Source organism: Oncorhynchus nerka, linkage group LG12, assembly GCF_034236695.1.
Source record: "Oncorhynchus nerka isolate Pitt River linkage group LG12, Oner_Uvic_2.0, whole genome shotgun sequence".
In the NCBI taxonomy this organism is placed as follows: Eukaryota; Metazoa; Chordata; class Actinopteri; order Salmoniformes; family Salmonidae; genus Oncorhynchus; species Oncorhynchus nerka.
Genome location: NC_088407.1, coordinates 51782920 through 51800365, shown reverse-complemented (window position 1 = coordinate 51800365; position 17446 = coordinate 51782920). Strand labels below are relative to the sequence as shown.

General features: G+C 45.0%; 1 protein-coding gene across 1 annotated transcript in view; it reads left to right on the top strand.

Annotated features, from left to right (window-relative positions):
• The first annotated feature begins 4974 nt into the window (after positions 1-4974).
• The window catches only part of LOC115138341 (consortin-like), a 49023-nt gene continuing 36551 nt past the window's right edge, over positions 4975-17446 (top strand). Inside the window, exons 1-8 of the mRNA XM_065025639.1 lie at positions 4975-5093; positions 6786-6872; positions 7812-8141; positions 9506-10170; positions 15015-15045; positions 16070-16156; positions 16463-16565; positions 17305-17326. Of these exons, the coding sequence (XP_064881711.1) occupies positions 5036-5093; positions 6786-6872; positions 7812-8141; positions 9506-10170; positions 15015-15045; positions 16070-16156; positions 16463-16565; positions 17305-17326 (1383 nt within the window). The 5' untranslated portion in view covers positions 4975-5035. The remainder of the gene's footprint in view (positions 5094-6785; positions 6873-7811; positions 8142-9505; positions 10171-15014; positions 15046-16069; positions 16157-16462; positions 16566-17304; positions 17327-17446) is intronic.

The window sequence follows — 17446 nt, the reverse complement described above, 5'->3', positions numbered from 1 at the left end:
AGTCTGCTAAACTTAAATGGGTATCTTCTGCTGTGCAACTGGTTAAAAGCTGCAATATGTAAACTTTTTGGGCTACCTGAACAAATTCACATAAAAATAGGATTTATTGATCTGTCATTGAAAGCATGCCTAAGAAGCTGTAGATCGGTTCTAAGTACACCAACTTCAAACAGCTGAAATGGATATCGGCTTCTTTTATCTATCAATGTTAGCAGTACACTGTCAAGGCTTATTTTCTAGTTAATAATCAAGCTTTCAGAACAACAATGGAGGACATTCATTGCAGGTTATATGCCTCTATGTGTTGCTTTTCTATCAAGGTTAGAAGTATACTGTTGAGCTCTATTAAGCATGTTTTCAAACCCAAGAATAGAGACGAGATTGGAAGACGATACATAATACGGAGACATGCTGATTATCAAAAGGTCAATAAAGGCCATTTTCTGTTCAGTTTTAAATGTGTTTGTCATTTTCTCTCTGATAACTGATACACAGTGAAACATACTCTCGCATGCCATTTTTACAAAGCGTTTTCACATGGCCCTCTAAGAAGGCTGCTTCAGAGAATGCCAGGTTTTTCTGAAGTGGAAGTTGTCTATCCTTTAATTCTCTTTTATATTGGCATAAGGAATCGATAAGTGTAAGATTTAATGTAATGCATTTAGTTCTACTAACTACAGTATATGTTGCATAGCTATAACTGTCCCATGTGACTTTAATTTCACAGGCGCTATCACATGATCAACACGCCACCAACTGTGCACCGTTCCAGGCACATTTGGCATAACGCCTTTGCCGTCACAAAGCAGACTCTGTAATTCCTGACTCGCAAAAGACACAGGTGACATTAACACACATTTTTACCTAAGGTGTGACTTCAAAAGATAATTGTACCCGGCAATTATTCGGTCATTGAACCACTTGTCCTCATTGCTTAATATTTTATAATCCTCCTTAGTAAGTGGAGATGGAAGAGTTTTCGACACAGATGAGTCAGTCTTTGTGCATTTGTCTTTCTTAGGGTCCCCTGCGGGAAGGTTGAGCTAATGTAGGCTAATGTGATTAGCATGAGGTTGTAAGTAAACAAGAAAGTAACAAAAATATATATTTTTTGTAATGTTTGCAAATGCATTAAAAATAAACAACTGAAATATACATTTACATAAGTATTCATGAACCTTTCCTCAGTACTTTGTTGAAGCACCTTAGGCAGTGATTACAGCCTTGAGTCTTCTTGGGTATGACGCTACAAGCATGGCACACCTGTATTTGGGGAGTTTCTCACATTCTTCTGTGCAGATCCCGTCGTAGAAATGTCCTCTATTTACCAAATCATGAGAGCAAACCACACACAAGTCGGAGTTAGTTATCACAAAGTCAATTTTTAATTATATGAGCTCTATCACAACCCTGTGACTCTCAGATCAATTCAGTGTCTATCAATTAATTCTCTGAGAGCCCCCTTCCACATTGCAACTGAGATCCTTTAACAGCAAAAAACACACATAGTCAGACAGCATAGACATAATACATCGTTCAGCTTTGTCTCCTTTCTCAAACTCAGAACCATAAACCAATCCTCCATATCAACAGGCATATATCAAATCCATCCTATCTTGACAAGATCACAGAGACACACTGACTGGCACACAGACATTGTGGAGCCAAGAGATACACACTTGACCTCTCCCCTCTCTCCGGGCCCAAGCAACTTAGTCTTGACATAGAACAGATACTGCAACCCCGCCACAGTATTATACAAAAATAACATTCTAACGAGAAGTAACTTACAAACATATGATGAACACTAAAACATCTTACCTATGTTACCAACCAATTCTGATTATTCCCCAACAATCCTCACAAGCTCTGTCAGGTTGGATGGGGAGCGTCGCTGCACAGCTATTTTCCGGTCTCTCCAGAGGTGTTCGATGGGGTTCAAGTCCGGGCTCTGGCTGGGCCACTCAATGACATTCAGAGACTTGTCCTAAAGCCACTCTTGCGTTGTCTTGGCGGTGTGCTTAGGGTCGTTGTCCTGTTGGAAGGTGAACCTTCGCCTCAGTCTGAGGTCCTGAGCAATCTGGAGCAGGTTTTCATCAAAGATCTCTCTGTACTTTGCTCCATTCATCTTTCCCTCGATCCTGACTAGTCTCCCAGTCCCTGCCCCTGAAAAACATCAAATCAAATCAAATTTTATTTGTCACATACACATGGTTAGCAGATGTTAATGCGAGTGTAGCGAAATGCTTGTGCTTCTAGTTCCGTCAATGCAGTAATAACCAACAAGTAATCTAGCTAACAATTCCAAAACTACTACCTTATAGACACAAGTGTAAGGGGATAAAGAATATGTACATAAAGATATATGAATGAGTGATGGTACAGAGCGGCATAGGCAAGATACAGTAGATGGTATTGAGTGCAGTATATACATATGAGATGAGTATGTAAACAAAGTGGCATAGTTAAAGTGGCTAGTGATACATGTATTACATAAAGATGCAGTAGATAATATAGAGTACAGTATATACGTATACATATGAGATGAATAATGTAGGGTAAGTAAACATTATATTAGGTAGCATTGTTTAAAGTGGCTAGTGATATATTTTACATAATTTCCCATCAATTCCCATTATTAAAGTGGCTGGAGTTGAGTCAGTGTGTTGGCAGCAGCCACTCAATGTTAGTGGTGGCTGTTTAACAGTCTGATGGCCTTGAGATAGAAGCTGTTTTTCAGTCTCTCGGTCCCAGCTTTGATGCACCTGTACTGACCTCGCCTTCTGGATGATAGCGGGGTGAACAGGCAGTGGCTCAGGTGGTTGTTGTCATTGATGATCTTTATTGCCTTCCTGTGACATCGGGTGGTGTAGGTGTCCTGGAGGGCAGGTAGTTTGCCCCCGGTGATGGGTTGTGCAGACCTCACTACCCTCTGGAGAGCCTTACAGTTGTGGGCGGAGCCTTCTTCATGATGCTGTCTGTGTGGGTGGACCAATTCAGTTTGTCTGTGATGTGTACGCCGAGGAACTTAAAACGTACTACCCTCTCCACTACTGTTCCATCGATGTGGATAGGGGGGTGTTCCCTCTGCTGTTTCCTGAAGTCCACAATCATCTCCTTAGTTTTGTTGACGTTGAGTGTGAGGTTATTTTCCTGACACCACACTCCGAGGGCTCTCACCTCCTCCCTGTAGGCCGTCTCGTCGTTGTTGGTAATCAAGCCTACCACTGTTGTGTCGTCCGCAAACTTGATGATTGAGTTGGAGGCGTGCGTGGCCACGCAGTCGTGGGTGAACAGGGAGTACAGGAGAGGGCTCAGAACGCACCCTTGTGGGGCCCCAGTGTTGAGGATCAGCGGGGTGGAGATGTTGTTGCCTACCCTCACCACCTGGGGGCGGCCCGTCAGGAAGTCCAGTACCCAGTTGCACAGGGTCAGTGATGCTGCCACCACCATGCTTCACCGTAGGGATGGTTCCAGGTTTCCTCCAAACGTGGTGCTTGGCATTCAGGCCAAAGAGTTCAATCTTTGTTTCATCAGACTAGAGAATCTTGTTTCTCATGGTCTGAAAGTCCTTTAGATGCCTTTTGGCAAACTCCAAGCGGGCTGTCCTGTGCCTTTTACAGAGAACTGGCTTCTGTCTGGCTACTCTACCATAAAGGCCTGATTAGTGGAGTGCTGCAGAGATGGTGGTCCTTCTGGAATGTTCTCCCATTTCCACAGAGGAACTCTGGAGCTCTGTCAGCGTTACCATCGGATTCTTGGTCACCTCCCTGACCAAGGCCCTTCTCCCCCAATTGCTCATGTCCAATCAATTTAATTTATCACAGAGTTACTCCAATCAAGTTGTAGAAACATGTCAAGAGTGATAGGATGCACCTGATCTCAATTTCAAGTAGCATGGCAAAGCGTCTGAATACTTATGTACTTTATGTTTCTCTTGTAAGGTCAAAAGTCACCAATGTAATGCGAAACCCTGTATCCCCATCTCGCTTTATCGATCTTCCAACAGTTGGAGGTTGAACTACAGATTGAGCTCAATAATCTGTCATTCTGAGGTAAATGCAAAAAAGGACTACTGGACACAGATTACAGTGCATTCGGAAAGTATTCAGACCCCTTGACTTTTCCCACATTTTGTTATGTTACAGCCTTATTCTAAAATGGATTTTTAAAAATGTTTTCCTTATCAATCTAGACATAATACCCCATAATGACAAAGCGAAAAAAAAAAAAACAGGTTTTCAGACATTTTAAATAAAAAACAGAAATACCTTATTTACATAATATATGGAGTGCTGGTCCAATGAGTACTGCTGCATATTTACTGCATTTTCATGGTTAAGAGCGCTTTTTATGTTTGGAAGTGGAATGCTTAAACATTTAAGTTTATAATAAGACAAAGGCCAAGTAATAACCACATGTTTTTTCTCACAAATGACAATTTGGAGAGATGGGCTATGATCCACGAATCAGTCCAAAACCCAAGCCCAAGAGGCGATCCTTTGGATTGATTGCGACCAAGGTGGGTTTAAGAAAATAGTTGGAATACAATACTGTAAGTATCCCACGTACAGTCTATTACAGTGTATTGCATTATGTGGTACAGAGTGAAGGTGCCGCAGCAGGTCGTGCGACACAGTCCCCCTCCAAAACTAACCATATTTGGTAGAGACCCTACTGAGTATTTCCCACCCCGCTTTAACGTTAGCTGAGACAGGTTGAAAAGTTCTCTCTCTCCAGCCCAATATTCTCAACATACCAGTGTCAACCATTATTTTTTCATTATTGGTTTAAAAAATAAATAATTCAACCATATTTTTAAAATTCATTATCATAAACTACTTATTGCATGTTCTTGTTGGTACAATAAAAGTGACCATTGATTCAAATTCTGTATCAGTTGAATGCGTTATCCACATTGCAAGGTTTTGAAATGCGGGCGTTTATTTTGAAGGTTTCCTCATTACCGTACGACAGTTACGTCATTTTGTTTGGATCGGTCTCAGGAAGAGAAATCTGCAACATCAGTCGGTCAATGTTCGGTTCAGCACCCTGCGTACTGGATACAAGACACGAAATTAATCACATCGTAAGTACCACCAGTTATTGTCGTGTACTAGAAGGCGACAACTTGCATCAGAGCGCCGCAAAAGCCAGATGTAAAAGCGCTAACGTTAGCTTGACAGCCAGCCAGATGTGTAAATTAGCTAGATGACAGCTAGATCAACATGATCCAACCGTGTGTTAAACATTCATAGTACGCATGTATTTGGGTATCATTTAAAGAAATACAATCATAATACATATCGATTTTGATAAAACACAGGACCTTGCTAGCCAGTAGGCACAGTAGCGTTAGCTTCAAGCAGCAAAACAGACAGCGGTAGGTAGGTAACGTTAGGCTAGCTGTTAACTTGCTATGCTAGCCAGTTAATCAAACCCATTGACAAGCCAGTGAAGAAAACGAATCACTGACACCATACGAGCTAAAAGCAGCTCCAGCGTATCGCATCGGCGTAACATTAGCTCGCATTTGCAGGAACAGTATTGTAACCTTAGCGGCAACGCCAATTTTCCCAATATGAGTTTATTATAATCTTATCTGACTGATTGGTAGCTAAGTGTCGTGCCCAGAGGTTCTGACTACAAAAAAACATCTGATTTAATGACCGTATGATGTTTGTCACCATCCTCATCTGGCAGCTAGGTACATACGTCACGTTAGCAAAGTGATTGAAAGTGTCAGAGGGAAGACCCTGACCCCTGGGTGAGAACAGTGTAGTAGTTTCATTTGATGAGAGGAACACATATGTCACTATCTAATATCCTCCAGGTAGGCCCTCAGATACACATGTAGCAGCTGTAGAGATGACATGGAGGGGCTCTTATTAGATTCAGATGAGTCACCTGCACAGCCCTCTATTTCTCTGCTGCATAGTGTGTGTGTTGCTGTGTGCAGTTAGGCTAGTTTTTCTGGAACTTACTCCCTGTGTGTGAATTTGCCTAATTGTGAGTGCTAGACTGTGCATGTTGTTACTTGTGTGTTTTTGTCAGTTGAGTTGGCTCTGGATTGATAAATGTGTTTGTGTATGTTGCTGTTTTTGAACCCATTCTTCTCTCACGTGAGATGGACTAAGCTACTGCCTGGTAGACCCGTGTGTGTATCCCCCTGTCTATGTACTATGTACATTATTTATGGACACCCTGGAAGAGAACAAAGACAAAGACAAAGAGAGATGTGATGATGGGAAAGGAAGACGGAGAGAGTGAAAAGGGAGAGGGCGAGCTCTGGATAGAAAGGGGGGGGGGGGGGGGGGCAAGAGTAACAGAGCGAGATTGCAAGTAGGGGTTAACAATAACAGTTGCCAAGTTCAGCTGGCATCAACATGCCCCCCACACACACACATATATAGAGGTAGGCGTTGCATAAACCACCACACCTGCCTTGCTGCTCTGTTAAATTCTCCATGTTCCATGTACTGTAATTCTCAGGGGAAACGTCCATTCTATGAAGTCTATTTCTATGGGCCTAACCCTACTGTGCTCTGAAGGGGGACCATAGGGATAAGTGCTCTCTTTTTGACCTAATAGTCACTAAGAGCTAACAGGAGCAATTAGCCTTCTGCTGGAGAGAACCAGGACAACACTACTCCACGGAGGCACTTTTAGGCCTAAATAGGGGAGTGTGTGTAAATATTCATGGTTTGACACTTGTAGGAATGACGTTAGACTTGTTTTCTATGGCCTTACGCTCTCTCTCTCTCTTTCTCTCTCTCTCTCGTCAGTAGGAGGGCTGTGTCTGGTAAGCGTGGCAGGGGGAGTTGCTGACCTTCATGCTGAGAGGTCACGGAGGAGAAGACCCATGGATGATGGTAAGGAGGAGAGAGAGGAAGGGAAGAGGTAGGGGAGACCATTGGATGAGGGTGACTGGGAAGTAATAGAAGAGGGATCCCCGTCTCATTCAGAATTGAATTTAAAAAACTCCAGCTGACATTCCGGTACATCCATGGCCCCTCCATACCTCAAATATCTTCTCGTATCCCATAGCCCCGCCCGAAACCTCAGATTGAGCAATAGCCTGCTCTTCCACACCCCCAGGACTAAGCTCCGCTCCTTGGAAGATATGGCTTTCTGCTCAACCCCCCCCAACCCCCACGTAACACCCCCCACCCCCAATGCAATCCCAGACCACCTGAAGGCACCGCAGACTCTGGGCTCCTTTAAAACGGGCCTTAAACCCCTTCTCTTTAGGAAGGCCTTCTGTTAGTAATAGCTGTGTTATAGCCTTGTTGTCCTTGTTCCTTGTAGCGTCAGTTGTGTTCTTTGTGTCAGTTGCCCGGTCTTGTTGTGCCCTTATTCTGTCTACGACTTATTTTCATTCACTCACTGCAGCAAATTGAGATTGGTTTTCAATGAAAAGCGTGTTACAAATTCAATGTATTATTCTTCTTATTATTAGTGGAGGCAGGGGGAGAGAGAGGTGAAATATGTGCTACGTCCCGATTCTCCACCTTTTTCCTGCCGGTCATTGATTTAAAAGCTTGGGATTAGTGTTGACCGGACGGAGTTTCTACCATTGTAAAAACCCATGCATGAAAGTGTGCAAATGCACATTCTGGAAGAAGGGTGAAGAATTGGGACTGAGCCATGGTGAAAGTATATCTGAATGGTAAGATGGAGCTAAACCCGTATTGCTTATACCTTAATTCTCTCAGGTCGTCATGAGCGCCTACGGAGCAGATTAGAATCTCCTGCCGTGTGTAATGACAACAACAGAAGCTCTTGTCTAATCTCTCTTTATCTGCTCCCAGGTCAGTGTGAGAGGGAGGGGCCAGTGTTGTCTGAGGGTGGGGTTGACCTCCACCGCAACCAATCAGACCCCTCGGAACCAAATCAGAACCAAAACCAGAACCGGACGCAGACTCAACTAGAGGATGGTCAGAGGGTTGGACGAGACTTCATCCAACAGAACTCTTTAAACAACAATGTGGAGGAAGAGGAGGAGGAAGGTAGAACGGTGAAGGGAGAGGAAGACGGGGATGAGGATGATGTGATTGTGGAAGAAGAGGAGGAGGACAGCAGCGTGACTCACGGCCAATCACCCGACACTCCTATGACTGACTGTTCCTTCTCAGACACAGGTAAGGTCACACACACACACACACACACACACACACACACACACACACACACACACACACACACACTGAGACAGCTTGGTTTATAGATATAAAAATATATTTTCTAGTTTCTAGAAATATATCACCTTTACTTATTTTCTGTTTTATTTGGTTGGGTACCATTGATCAGGAGGAGGCAGAGCACCAGTCAATTCTATTCATTAAACTGTGTGTGCTTGTGGCCATGGTTGAAGGTCTGGGTTAGTTAATTGGCTGGACTTGCGTGCGGGCGGGCTAACCCTGTTAACCGGTCAGCGGATCAGATTTGTAGCATACAGGCCCGGGTCTCACCCAATTAATCACACCCGGTGATGTCCGAGCAACCACATCAGCTACAGTCGGAGAGGGGGAGAGGTAAAGGAGAAAGGGTACAGCAAGGAGGGGGACAGAAGGAAAAGAAGAGGTGGAGAGATAGAAGAGATTAGTAGAAAGTCGGGGAGAAGAAAGGAGAGGAGGAGGGAAGACCGCGGGAAAAGAAAGTGGTTGAGATGAGTTTGCGGATCTGAAGCTTAGTTATTTTTTACTGTCTATCTCATTGTCTTTTGTGTATGGTGTGTGAACTGTCCCAATACACACACTCTCTGAGTAAGACCTCGTTTGTGTATGGTGTGTGAACTGTCCCAATACACACACTCTCTGAGCAAGACCTCGTTTGTGTATGGTGTCTGAACTGTCCCAATACACACACTCTCTGAGCAAGACCTCATTTGTGTATGGTGTCTGAACTGTCCCAATACACACACTCTCTGAGCAAGACCTCGTTTGTGTATGGTGTCTGAACTGTCCCAATACACACACTCTCTGAGCAAGACCTTGTTTGTGTATGGTGTCTGAACTGTCCCAATACACACACTCTCTGGGCAAGACCTCGTTTGTGTATGGTGTGTGGACTGTCCCAATACACACACTCTCTGAGCAAGACCTCGTTTGTGTATGGTGTCTGAACTGTCCCAATACACACACTCTCTGGGCAAGACCTCGTTTGTGTGTGTGTGTGTCGGTTCAAGTGCTCAACGATGCATTATACTATGTATGTTATGTTCCCAGCTACCAAATGCGTTTCCCACCATGGGATCATAAAGGATTTATTGACTTGTCAGGACGTGGAATTGCTCAAATGGGCCGTATGGCTTCCACAGCACAGAAACACAAAGGGAAAGTACTTAGCGAGAGTGTGTGTAGTCGTTAATGCCACGCTGAAGTAGGTAGAGGATTTGCTCAATCTCGCTTTTCACTGCTACTCTATCTGGTTTCAGACTTTTATAACAGTTTAACGTTGATGTTTGATGTGCAGTGCTCTCTCTTTTCTCTCTCTCACTCTGTAGGCAGTCCGGTAGCGCTCCGGCCCTCTGTGTCTCCAGAGACTACAGATCCCATCAGCTCCCAAGCAACAAGTCCAGACGAACCCTGCTACAGTGACCCTGCGGGCGAGACACACACCTCCACCACAGGACCCACTACCTCCAGTTCAGAACCTACCACCTCAAGCCCCACCTGCACCACAGGACCTACCACCTCCACCACTGGCCCCACCTGCACCACAGAACCTACCACCTCCACCACAAGCCCCACCTGCACCACAGAACCTACCACCACCACCACAAGCCCCACTTGCACCACCGGGCCTACCACCTCCACCACAAGCCCCACCTGCACCACCGGGCCTACCACCTCCACCACAGGCCCCACCTGCACCACAGGACCCACCATTTCCACCCCAGGCCCCACCACAGGCCCCACCTGCACCACAGGACCTACCACCTGCACCACAGGACCTACCACCTGCACCACAGGCCCCACCTGCACCACAGGACCCACCATTTCTACCACAGGACCTACCACAGGCCCCACCTGCACCACAGGACCTACCACCTGCACCACAGGACCTACCACCTGCACCACTGCAGAGCCTAGCCCTGCCCTCCTGGCCACCTTAAAGGAGTTAGGGGAACGGGGAGATCACTCCCACCTGCCTCAGTACCTCCATCAGGTGTGTGCCCCTCCCTCTCCATTCTATATATGGTATTTCTACCTGCCTGCGCTGTTCTCAAGTGAACGTTCCTCTGACAGCCAGGCGTGGTTCCCTCTACGTGTGGTGAGCTGTGATTCTGTTTACCAGACTGACTGAACACACACACACACACACACACACACACACACACACACACACACACACACACACACACACACAGCCATCCATTACAGGGCTGTCAGGTGTGACTGGGTGTGGTAGAATCCCTGTCATTGTGATACACAGCTTCACCACAGAACTCTGCATGAAGTGAAGTGCAAAGTGTATATTCCCATCTCCACCAGTAGGGGGCACTGTTGTCATGTCTGATCATCACCTCAGCCTCTCTGTCTACTCCCTACCTTCTTCAAACACATCCTGGGGCGTGTTCAGGAAGGTGCAACGTTACACAAAGTTCAGATAGAAATGTATTGTTCAGAACAGACAGGTCCCAATCCCAAATGGACCCCTGGACCCTATGCACAGATCTGAGAGGCTTTGCTGGGCAATCAATATGGTAATAGCTCCACCTTTCCCTCTGATAGGCTAGGTGAAAGTTTCACCATCCTGCAGGCTTTCAAAGTGATGCGCACCTCCCCAAAGGGGCGGCAGAGAGTTTCAGAGGACGCGTAAAAGGAAAGCCAAATCAAACTGTATTAGGGTTCTCTAAAAATGTGTAAATATTACAGTGCATTCTGGAAAAAAATTCAGACCCCTTGACTTTTTTCACATTTTGTTACATTACAGCCTTATTCTAAAATGTATTAAATTGTTTCACTCGTAACTCTACATACAACACCACATAAAGACAAAGCAAAAGCAGGCTTAGAAATTTGTGCAAATAAAAAAACTAACGGAAATATAAAATTTCCATAAGTATTACTCAGTACTTTGTTGAAGCACCTTTGGCAGGGATTACAGCCTCGAGTCGTCTTGGGTATGACGCTACAAGCTTGGTACACCTGTATTTGGGGTGTTTCTCCCGTTCTTTTTTGCGGATCTCCCCCCAGCTCTGTCAGGTTGGATGGGGAGGGTACACTCTTAAAATGGCACTTGTGGTGTTTAAGAAAATAAAAATAAAATGCAATTCCAACCTGATTTTCTACCATGGCTTAGGATGCGCAACATAGTTTTTAAAGGGGCAACGGCGTCTTAAAAGGGCAATGACATACTTTGTATAAGAAACAAAAATGGATACCTGGATATTCTGAAAGCACTTTTATGGATTACACGCTTCTACTAAGTCAGTTGCTTGTTTAAGTCGTACAGAACACGATTTAAGCCCAAATGTAGGAGTGGGAGACTAATGCCTACAATCAGGATGCAGTGTCCAAAACTGAAAAAGTTGTTTTAACAGTTTCATTGCAACTATTTGTTTTACAACAGAATGGAATGAATGTCTCTTAAAAAAATAATTTCATTCAGTGAGAGAGGTGGGGGCTTGGTTACCTTGATGTTCTCTGAAGGGAGACCCACTGGCTTATACCAATCAAATCTTGTCAGACCTCCACAAGCACATGGGGGTCTAGGGTGGGGATCATCAACTAGATTCAGCTCCGGCTGATTTTCTTTCTTGAGTGGATGGTCAGGGGGCTGGAACATAATTACAAATCATTTGTAGACCGCAAATTGGCCGCAAGAAGCCCAAACGGATATAATATTTGACTAAAACCTAATTTCAAACCTTGCTTATGTTTGTTTACAACAGGGGTTCCCAACCCGTTGTGGCCCGCAACCCCATTTTATGGAAAACTTTTGCAACCCCACCATGTGAAGAAAGTGATGTAATAATACATCAATAAATATTGGGCTATTACAAATCAGTCTGACGGTCCTTTGGACAGTATTTCAATCTGAAGGAAGTATGGTTTGATGTGACTGAAATGCATCAGAAAGGTTTTGGGAAGTTCAGAAGCTCATCAGGCAAACATTTTGTATGCTCTTTTGTGTAGAAGAGAACATCATCACTAACCATGTTCCCATCCAACCATTTAATGCGGATGAATTACCTGACACATGAAAAAAAGTCAACGACCGGGCTGATGGAGACATGAAATGCCCGAACAAATTTTATAAATGCCGACAGACAAGTTGACCGTTCGACATTGGTGGGATCCGTTTTGTGTTGGTAAAATTAATTATGCGAGAAATAGCGATAGAAACTCCTTTATGTGCAAATATTGATATAATAACCATCATATTGAAGTAAACTTGGAGTCACGCGATGATATGTTGTGTGGTCCTCCCACTACGACTCGGGAAAGCAAGCAGTTTATTAGGCTACTGATGAAATAAGTTATGATGAACTTCACAGGGTGGTTAATGTGCAAGGTGATGAGCTTGATGCTACTTTCCAATAAATATTTAGTGTCTTATTCTGGTGACGTGAAGATTGATGCTTGGCTGCCGTTTGACAAATGTGATGTAGGTAGCCTACCCACAACGTATCTGTCAGCGGTTGGCTAGAGCGCATGTTCCGATTTGCTACATAACGCAACAGGTTTTGTGACAAAACAATCAGTAGAGTTGAAAACGCGACGGAAATCCATTTAACTTGTATTTTTCATTCGGTGCATGGGAATTTAACAGTAAAGGTCATTTTTGTGTGCCCTACGTCATCATGCATAGCCTTTTATCCGTAAAAAGTCAGTTTGATGGAAACATCTTTGGTGGAAAAATCTGCATATTATTTTATGCAGATTTGAGAATATTTTCATGAAAATCATTTGCAAATTGGATGGAAACCTAGCTACTGATGTCCCCCCCAATCTGATTTAGTGCCTGGTCTTGTGTGTAGAAGACACATAAGTGTTCCTGAGAGTAGTAGCTTTCATTGACGAGGTCATAATATTTTGTAGCTGAAACAGTTCAGATTCATTTGAATCTGTCTCAATCTGTTTATCGTTCTCTCTCTTAAGTAGAAGTAGTAATGCAATGGGTAGTTTTTTGGCCAGCTGAAAGTAAGTGTAATCTCTCTCTCTCTCCTACATGTGTAGGAGGAAAACCCGAAACCACTCTGTTTATTACAACTTCATCTAGCAGCTACCAGGGGTTACTGACATAAACCCGCTTCTATCAACCAAGTGCCCTTTTATTCATTTCATTTGGCTTTCTCTCTCGACCCCGTTTTCAGGGTCGCGACACGCTGGTATACGATCACATCTCTCTCTATTATACGTTGGAATACTTTGGAACAGATTTCCAAAATTCAAATCACTTGGAGCTGATTTTCTGGTGTTTTTACAGCCTTTTATGTCCCCAAAACACATAAACCTGGGGGGCCGAATAAAATCACCCGCGGGACACCAGTTGGGGAACCCTTGTCTAGGAGGTCATGTGGGATTGGGCCATGGTTATCTGTTGGGTAGAACAGGGAATCGTGTCAGCTCTATTAATTTTCTTTCTGAAACGCTCTGAATGTTTCACCTCACTGAACAAACCTCTAGAGTAACCAACTCGCATCTGTTCACCTCCCTAATCTGATTGGTCGCTAGCCAGATAGCGCTTAGCAACCCCGGGCGTTCTGACCAACCTGAGCCAGCCCTTGTAAGGATAGAATGAGAGTTTGTTTTGTCTCCCCTGGTTGAGTTTTAAGGGGGAGCTCTCTAGGAAGAGATTATATTTGATACTGTTAAACTCCCTATAAAAACATTTAGCACATGAGTAAGTCTACTTTTCTCTTGTCTTAGGGGCAACATGAAGAAGTCTCTGCACACTTCCAGTCAGATGCTCATTTATTTAATTGTAACGCTATGCCCGTCAGAGCATCTGTTTTTTAGGGGTAAAAAGAGCACATTTGCACTGCTGTAATGTGGTGAAACGTTTTAAACAGTTGAACTGTTTAGAGAAAGCCTTACAAATAGCCCTGTGCCTCAGGACAGCAAGGCAGCAGAATGGTTCAAGCCTATTTCCTTTCTCTCTCACTGCCTCCCTCATTCACTCTCTATTTCTCCATCTCTCTCCCTCCCTGTCGCTCTCTCTCTCTTAAACACCCACCACAAGCAAGCGAAGTGAGCAATTCATATTTATGTAAATGTAGGGGGGCTTGCAACAATGGAGAGAGAGGGAGAGAGTCTGTGTGAAAGAGCGTGCGAGAGAGGCCAGTGGGTTATTACCGCGCTCCTGCTCTATCTTTCACTTACAAACGCTCCTATTCTCTCTCTCTCTCTCTTTCTGTCTCCCCTTCTCTCTGTCTCTCTCTCTGACGAACTTTCACACACGGGGCTGTTCTCTCTCTCTCTCTCTCTCTCTCTCTCTCTCTGTCCCGTTTTTGTCCTCTTCAGTCAGCAGGAGAACGATAAATTTAAAAAAAAAACAGTCGCAAGAGTCCGTTTGTTAAACACGCACCCACGGACACACCGCTGCTGCTGCGTCAGGCCGGTTGTGGAGCTCGTCTTACCTCCCCGCTAGCTACTGGGGGAACTTTGGAAACTACAAATGCAGCGGTGATCAAGGAGGAATTGAAAGACTCTCCATTTAGTTCCTGCGTTTTCCGCTGTGCTCGCGGGGACTAGCCGTGTTTCTCGTGCTCCTCCACTGTGTGTGTGTTTATCTTCTTCACTCTTCTTAAGTAGGGGTTTTGGGGTATCAGTGTTGTGATTCAGGTAAACGTCTCATGCTACCTGGGCATGTTCTGTCTGGGGGTCAAAGTTATACCAGACGTAGTTTTAAGTGTCATTCAGTATTAGGCCTGTAAGATGTTTTAACTATTGATGGTGGCATTTGTCTTTCTTGGCAGAATACACTCTTTAGTTGCTCTGGGTGACTAGAATGTAAATGAATGTTGTCCTTTAACCCTTTCCACTCTGCCTCCATCTCTTCAGGTAGCCGAGGCCTTTGTCCTCCAGGAAGATTGTATCCTTATTACTTTGTGTGTGTGAGAGGTACTGAACAGGTGTGTTATGTCCTCCTAAGTCTAAGAAGATTGTATCCTTATCAGTCAGCTCATGTCTCATGTCTTTCCAGTGAAATGACAGCGCTCTCCGGTTCATTCTAACTCTCAGGTGAACACTGTGTTCTAGTTGAAACATTCCACGACATTCCAGCTGCACTGTTTGGATTTGATCTTATCATTGTCCTCTTTGTTTTAGTCTTCATTCAGCCACGACCACTACAGACGGTGTGTGTGTGTATGTGTGTGTGCCTGTATGTGTGTGTGCCTGTATGTGTGTGTGCCTGTGTGTGTGTGTGCCTGTGTGTGTGTGTGCCTGTGTGTGCCTGTGTGTGTGTGTGTGTGTGTGTGTGTGTGTGTGTGTGTGTGTGTGTGTGTGTGTGTGTGTGTGTGTGTGTGTGTGTGTGTGTGTGTGTGTGTGTGTGCGCGCGCGCGCGGCTTGTTTCAGCAAAGCTGTGGGCTTTATACAGAGCGCCTCAGTGCCTGTTGAAAGAGAGGAGGACTCATGTTTATGGATGACGGTGGCTATAACACAATCCCTCTGTAACACGTGGGATCTCTCCAGTACACTGCTCTGTGTGGGACCCATCCCGAGCCAGCTACAGTCCCTATACAGGACAGTAGGTGCTTTAAACCCTGTGTGGACTTCTCCTTAATAGTAGAGAGTACTCCCGTTCACCCCCCTCCTCAGCTTTCACTGTGTCTGGGGCGCCAGGTAGCCTAGTGGTTGGAGTGTTGGACTAGTAACCGAAAGGCTGCTGGATCGAATCCCCGAGCTGACAAGGTTAAAAAACTGTCGTTCTGCCCCTGAACAAGGCAGTTTAACCCGCTGTTCCTAGGCCGTCATTGTAAATAAGAATTTGTTCTTAACTGACTTGCCTAGTTAAATAGAAAATAATAATTAAACTAATCAAACGCTGACTGGATCACTGAAGGGTGTAGGGGTGTGTGGGTGTGTGTGTGTTTTCTTAACCCTGCGTGGACCAGATGAGCGAGCAGTGTGGTGTGTTCAGCTAGAGAGACTCTACCACCAGCGACTACTAAACAACCTGACAGCACTGCAGGAACAGTGGGGTAACTCTCTTTCTCTCTCTCTCTCTCTCTCTGTCTCGCGCTCTCTCTCTCTCTCTCGCTCTCTCTGTCTCTCTCTCGCTCTCTCTCTCTCTCTCTCTCTCGCTCTCTCTGTCTCTCTCTCGCTCTCTCTCTCTCGCTCTGTCTCTCGCTCTGTCTCTCTGTCTCTCTCTCTGTTCAGCCATTGGAAGTCTCATTATGCATCCCACCCTTTCTCTCACCCTCAACCCTTCTCTCGCTCCCCTCTCTCTTTGGGTGTGTTTGTGTCGTGTCGTGCGTCTCTCTTCCTCGACCCTTCTGCTGTTCCAGAGAGGCGATGCAGGGCAGACGGGCGGGGGGAGAGGAACAATGACACTGACCTGACTGCACAGCAGCTGGACATACTCACACACATCTGCACGACACACCAACGGTGAGGCTGCACCTGTGTGTCCGTTTGAGTGCATGCGTGTGTCTAGTTGTGTGTGTGTGTGTGTCTGTGAAGTGGGTGTTTTATAGATGTGGTCCTTTACAGCTCAGCACAGGAAAAGGTTGCAGTTTAACAAGGAAAGACCACCTTTTTAACTCATTTTCTAATTAATGGGAAACCTTGAGAAGCTGTGCAGTGATGTACATTGACACACCTGTGCTCTCTCCGAGGTGGTTTGTGTGTGTACACATACAAATCAAATCAAATGTTAATTGTCACATACACATGGTTAGCAGATGTTAATGCGAGTGTAGCGAAATGCTTGTGCTTCTAGTTCCGACAATGCAGTAATAACCAACAAGTAATCTACAGCGTGATGGTTTAAACATATGGCCCTTTGCTGTTGCTGCACTTTCAGTAATTTGAGCTAGAGCGGTGCTAGAGTTTCAAACGCACACACACACACACACACACACACACACACACACACACACACACACACACACACATGCTGAAATAGCTAGGGAAATGTGCGGCGCTAATATTAGATTCCCTGGGAGAGAGCAGGGCCACCTATCTTAGCCTTAGCTAGGCAGAGACCTTCCTTCAATCACGGAGGACGAAAGTGACAGCACTAACTGCCTCTGTACCCCCTCCATCTCTCTCTGTCTCTGTCTCTGTCTCTCTCTCTCTCTCTCTCTCTCTCTCTCTCTCTCTCTCTCTCTCTCTCTCTCTCTCTCAGACCCAGTCCTGGAGAAGAGAAGGTAAGAGATACTCTGTGCTTGATTGACATGATGGCATTGTAGAGACCCTCTGTCTAGCATTACACAGTTTTCAGAACTTTGCTCGGCTAGTTTGAATGGTAATTTGTTGATGCTGTATTC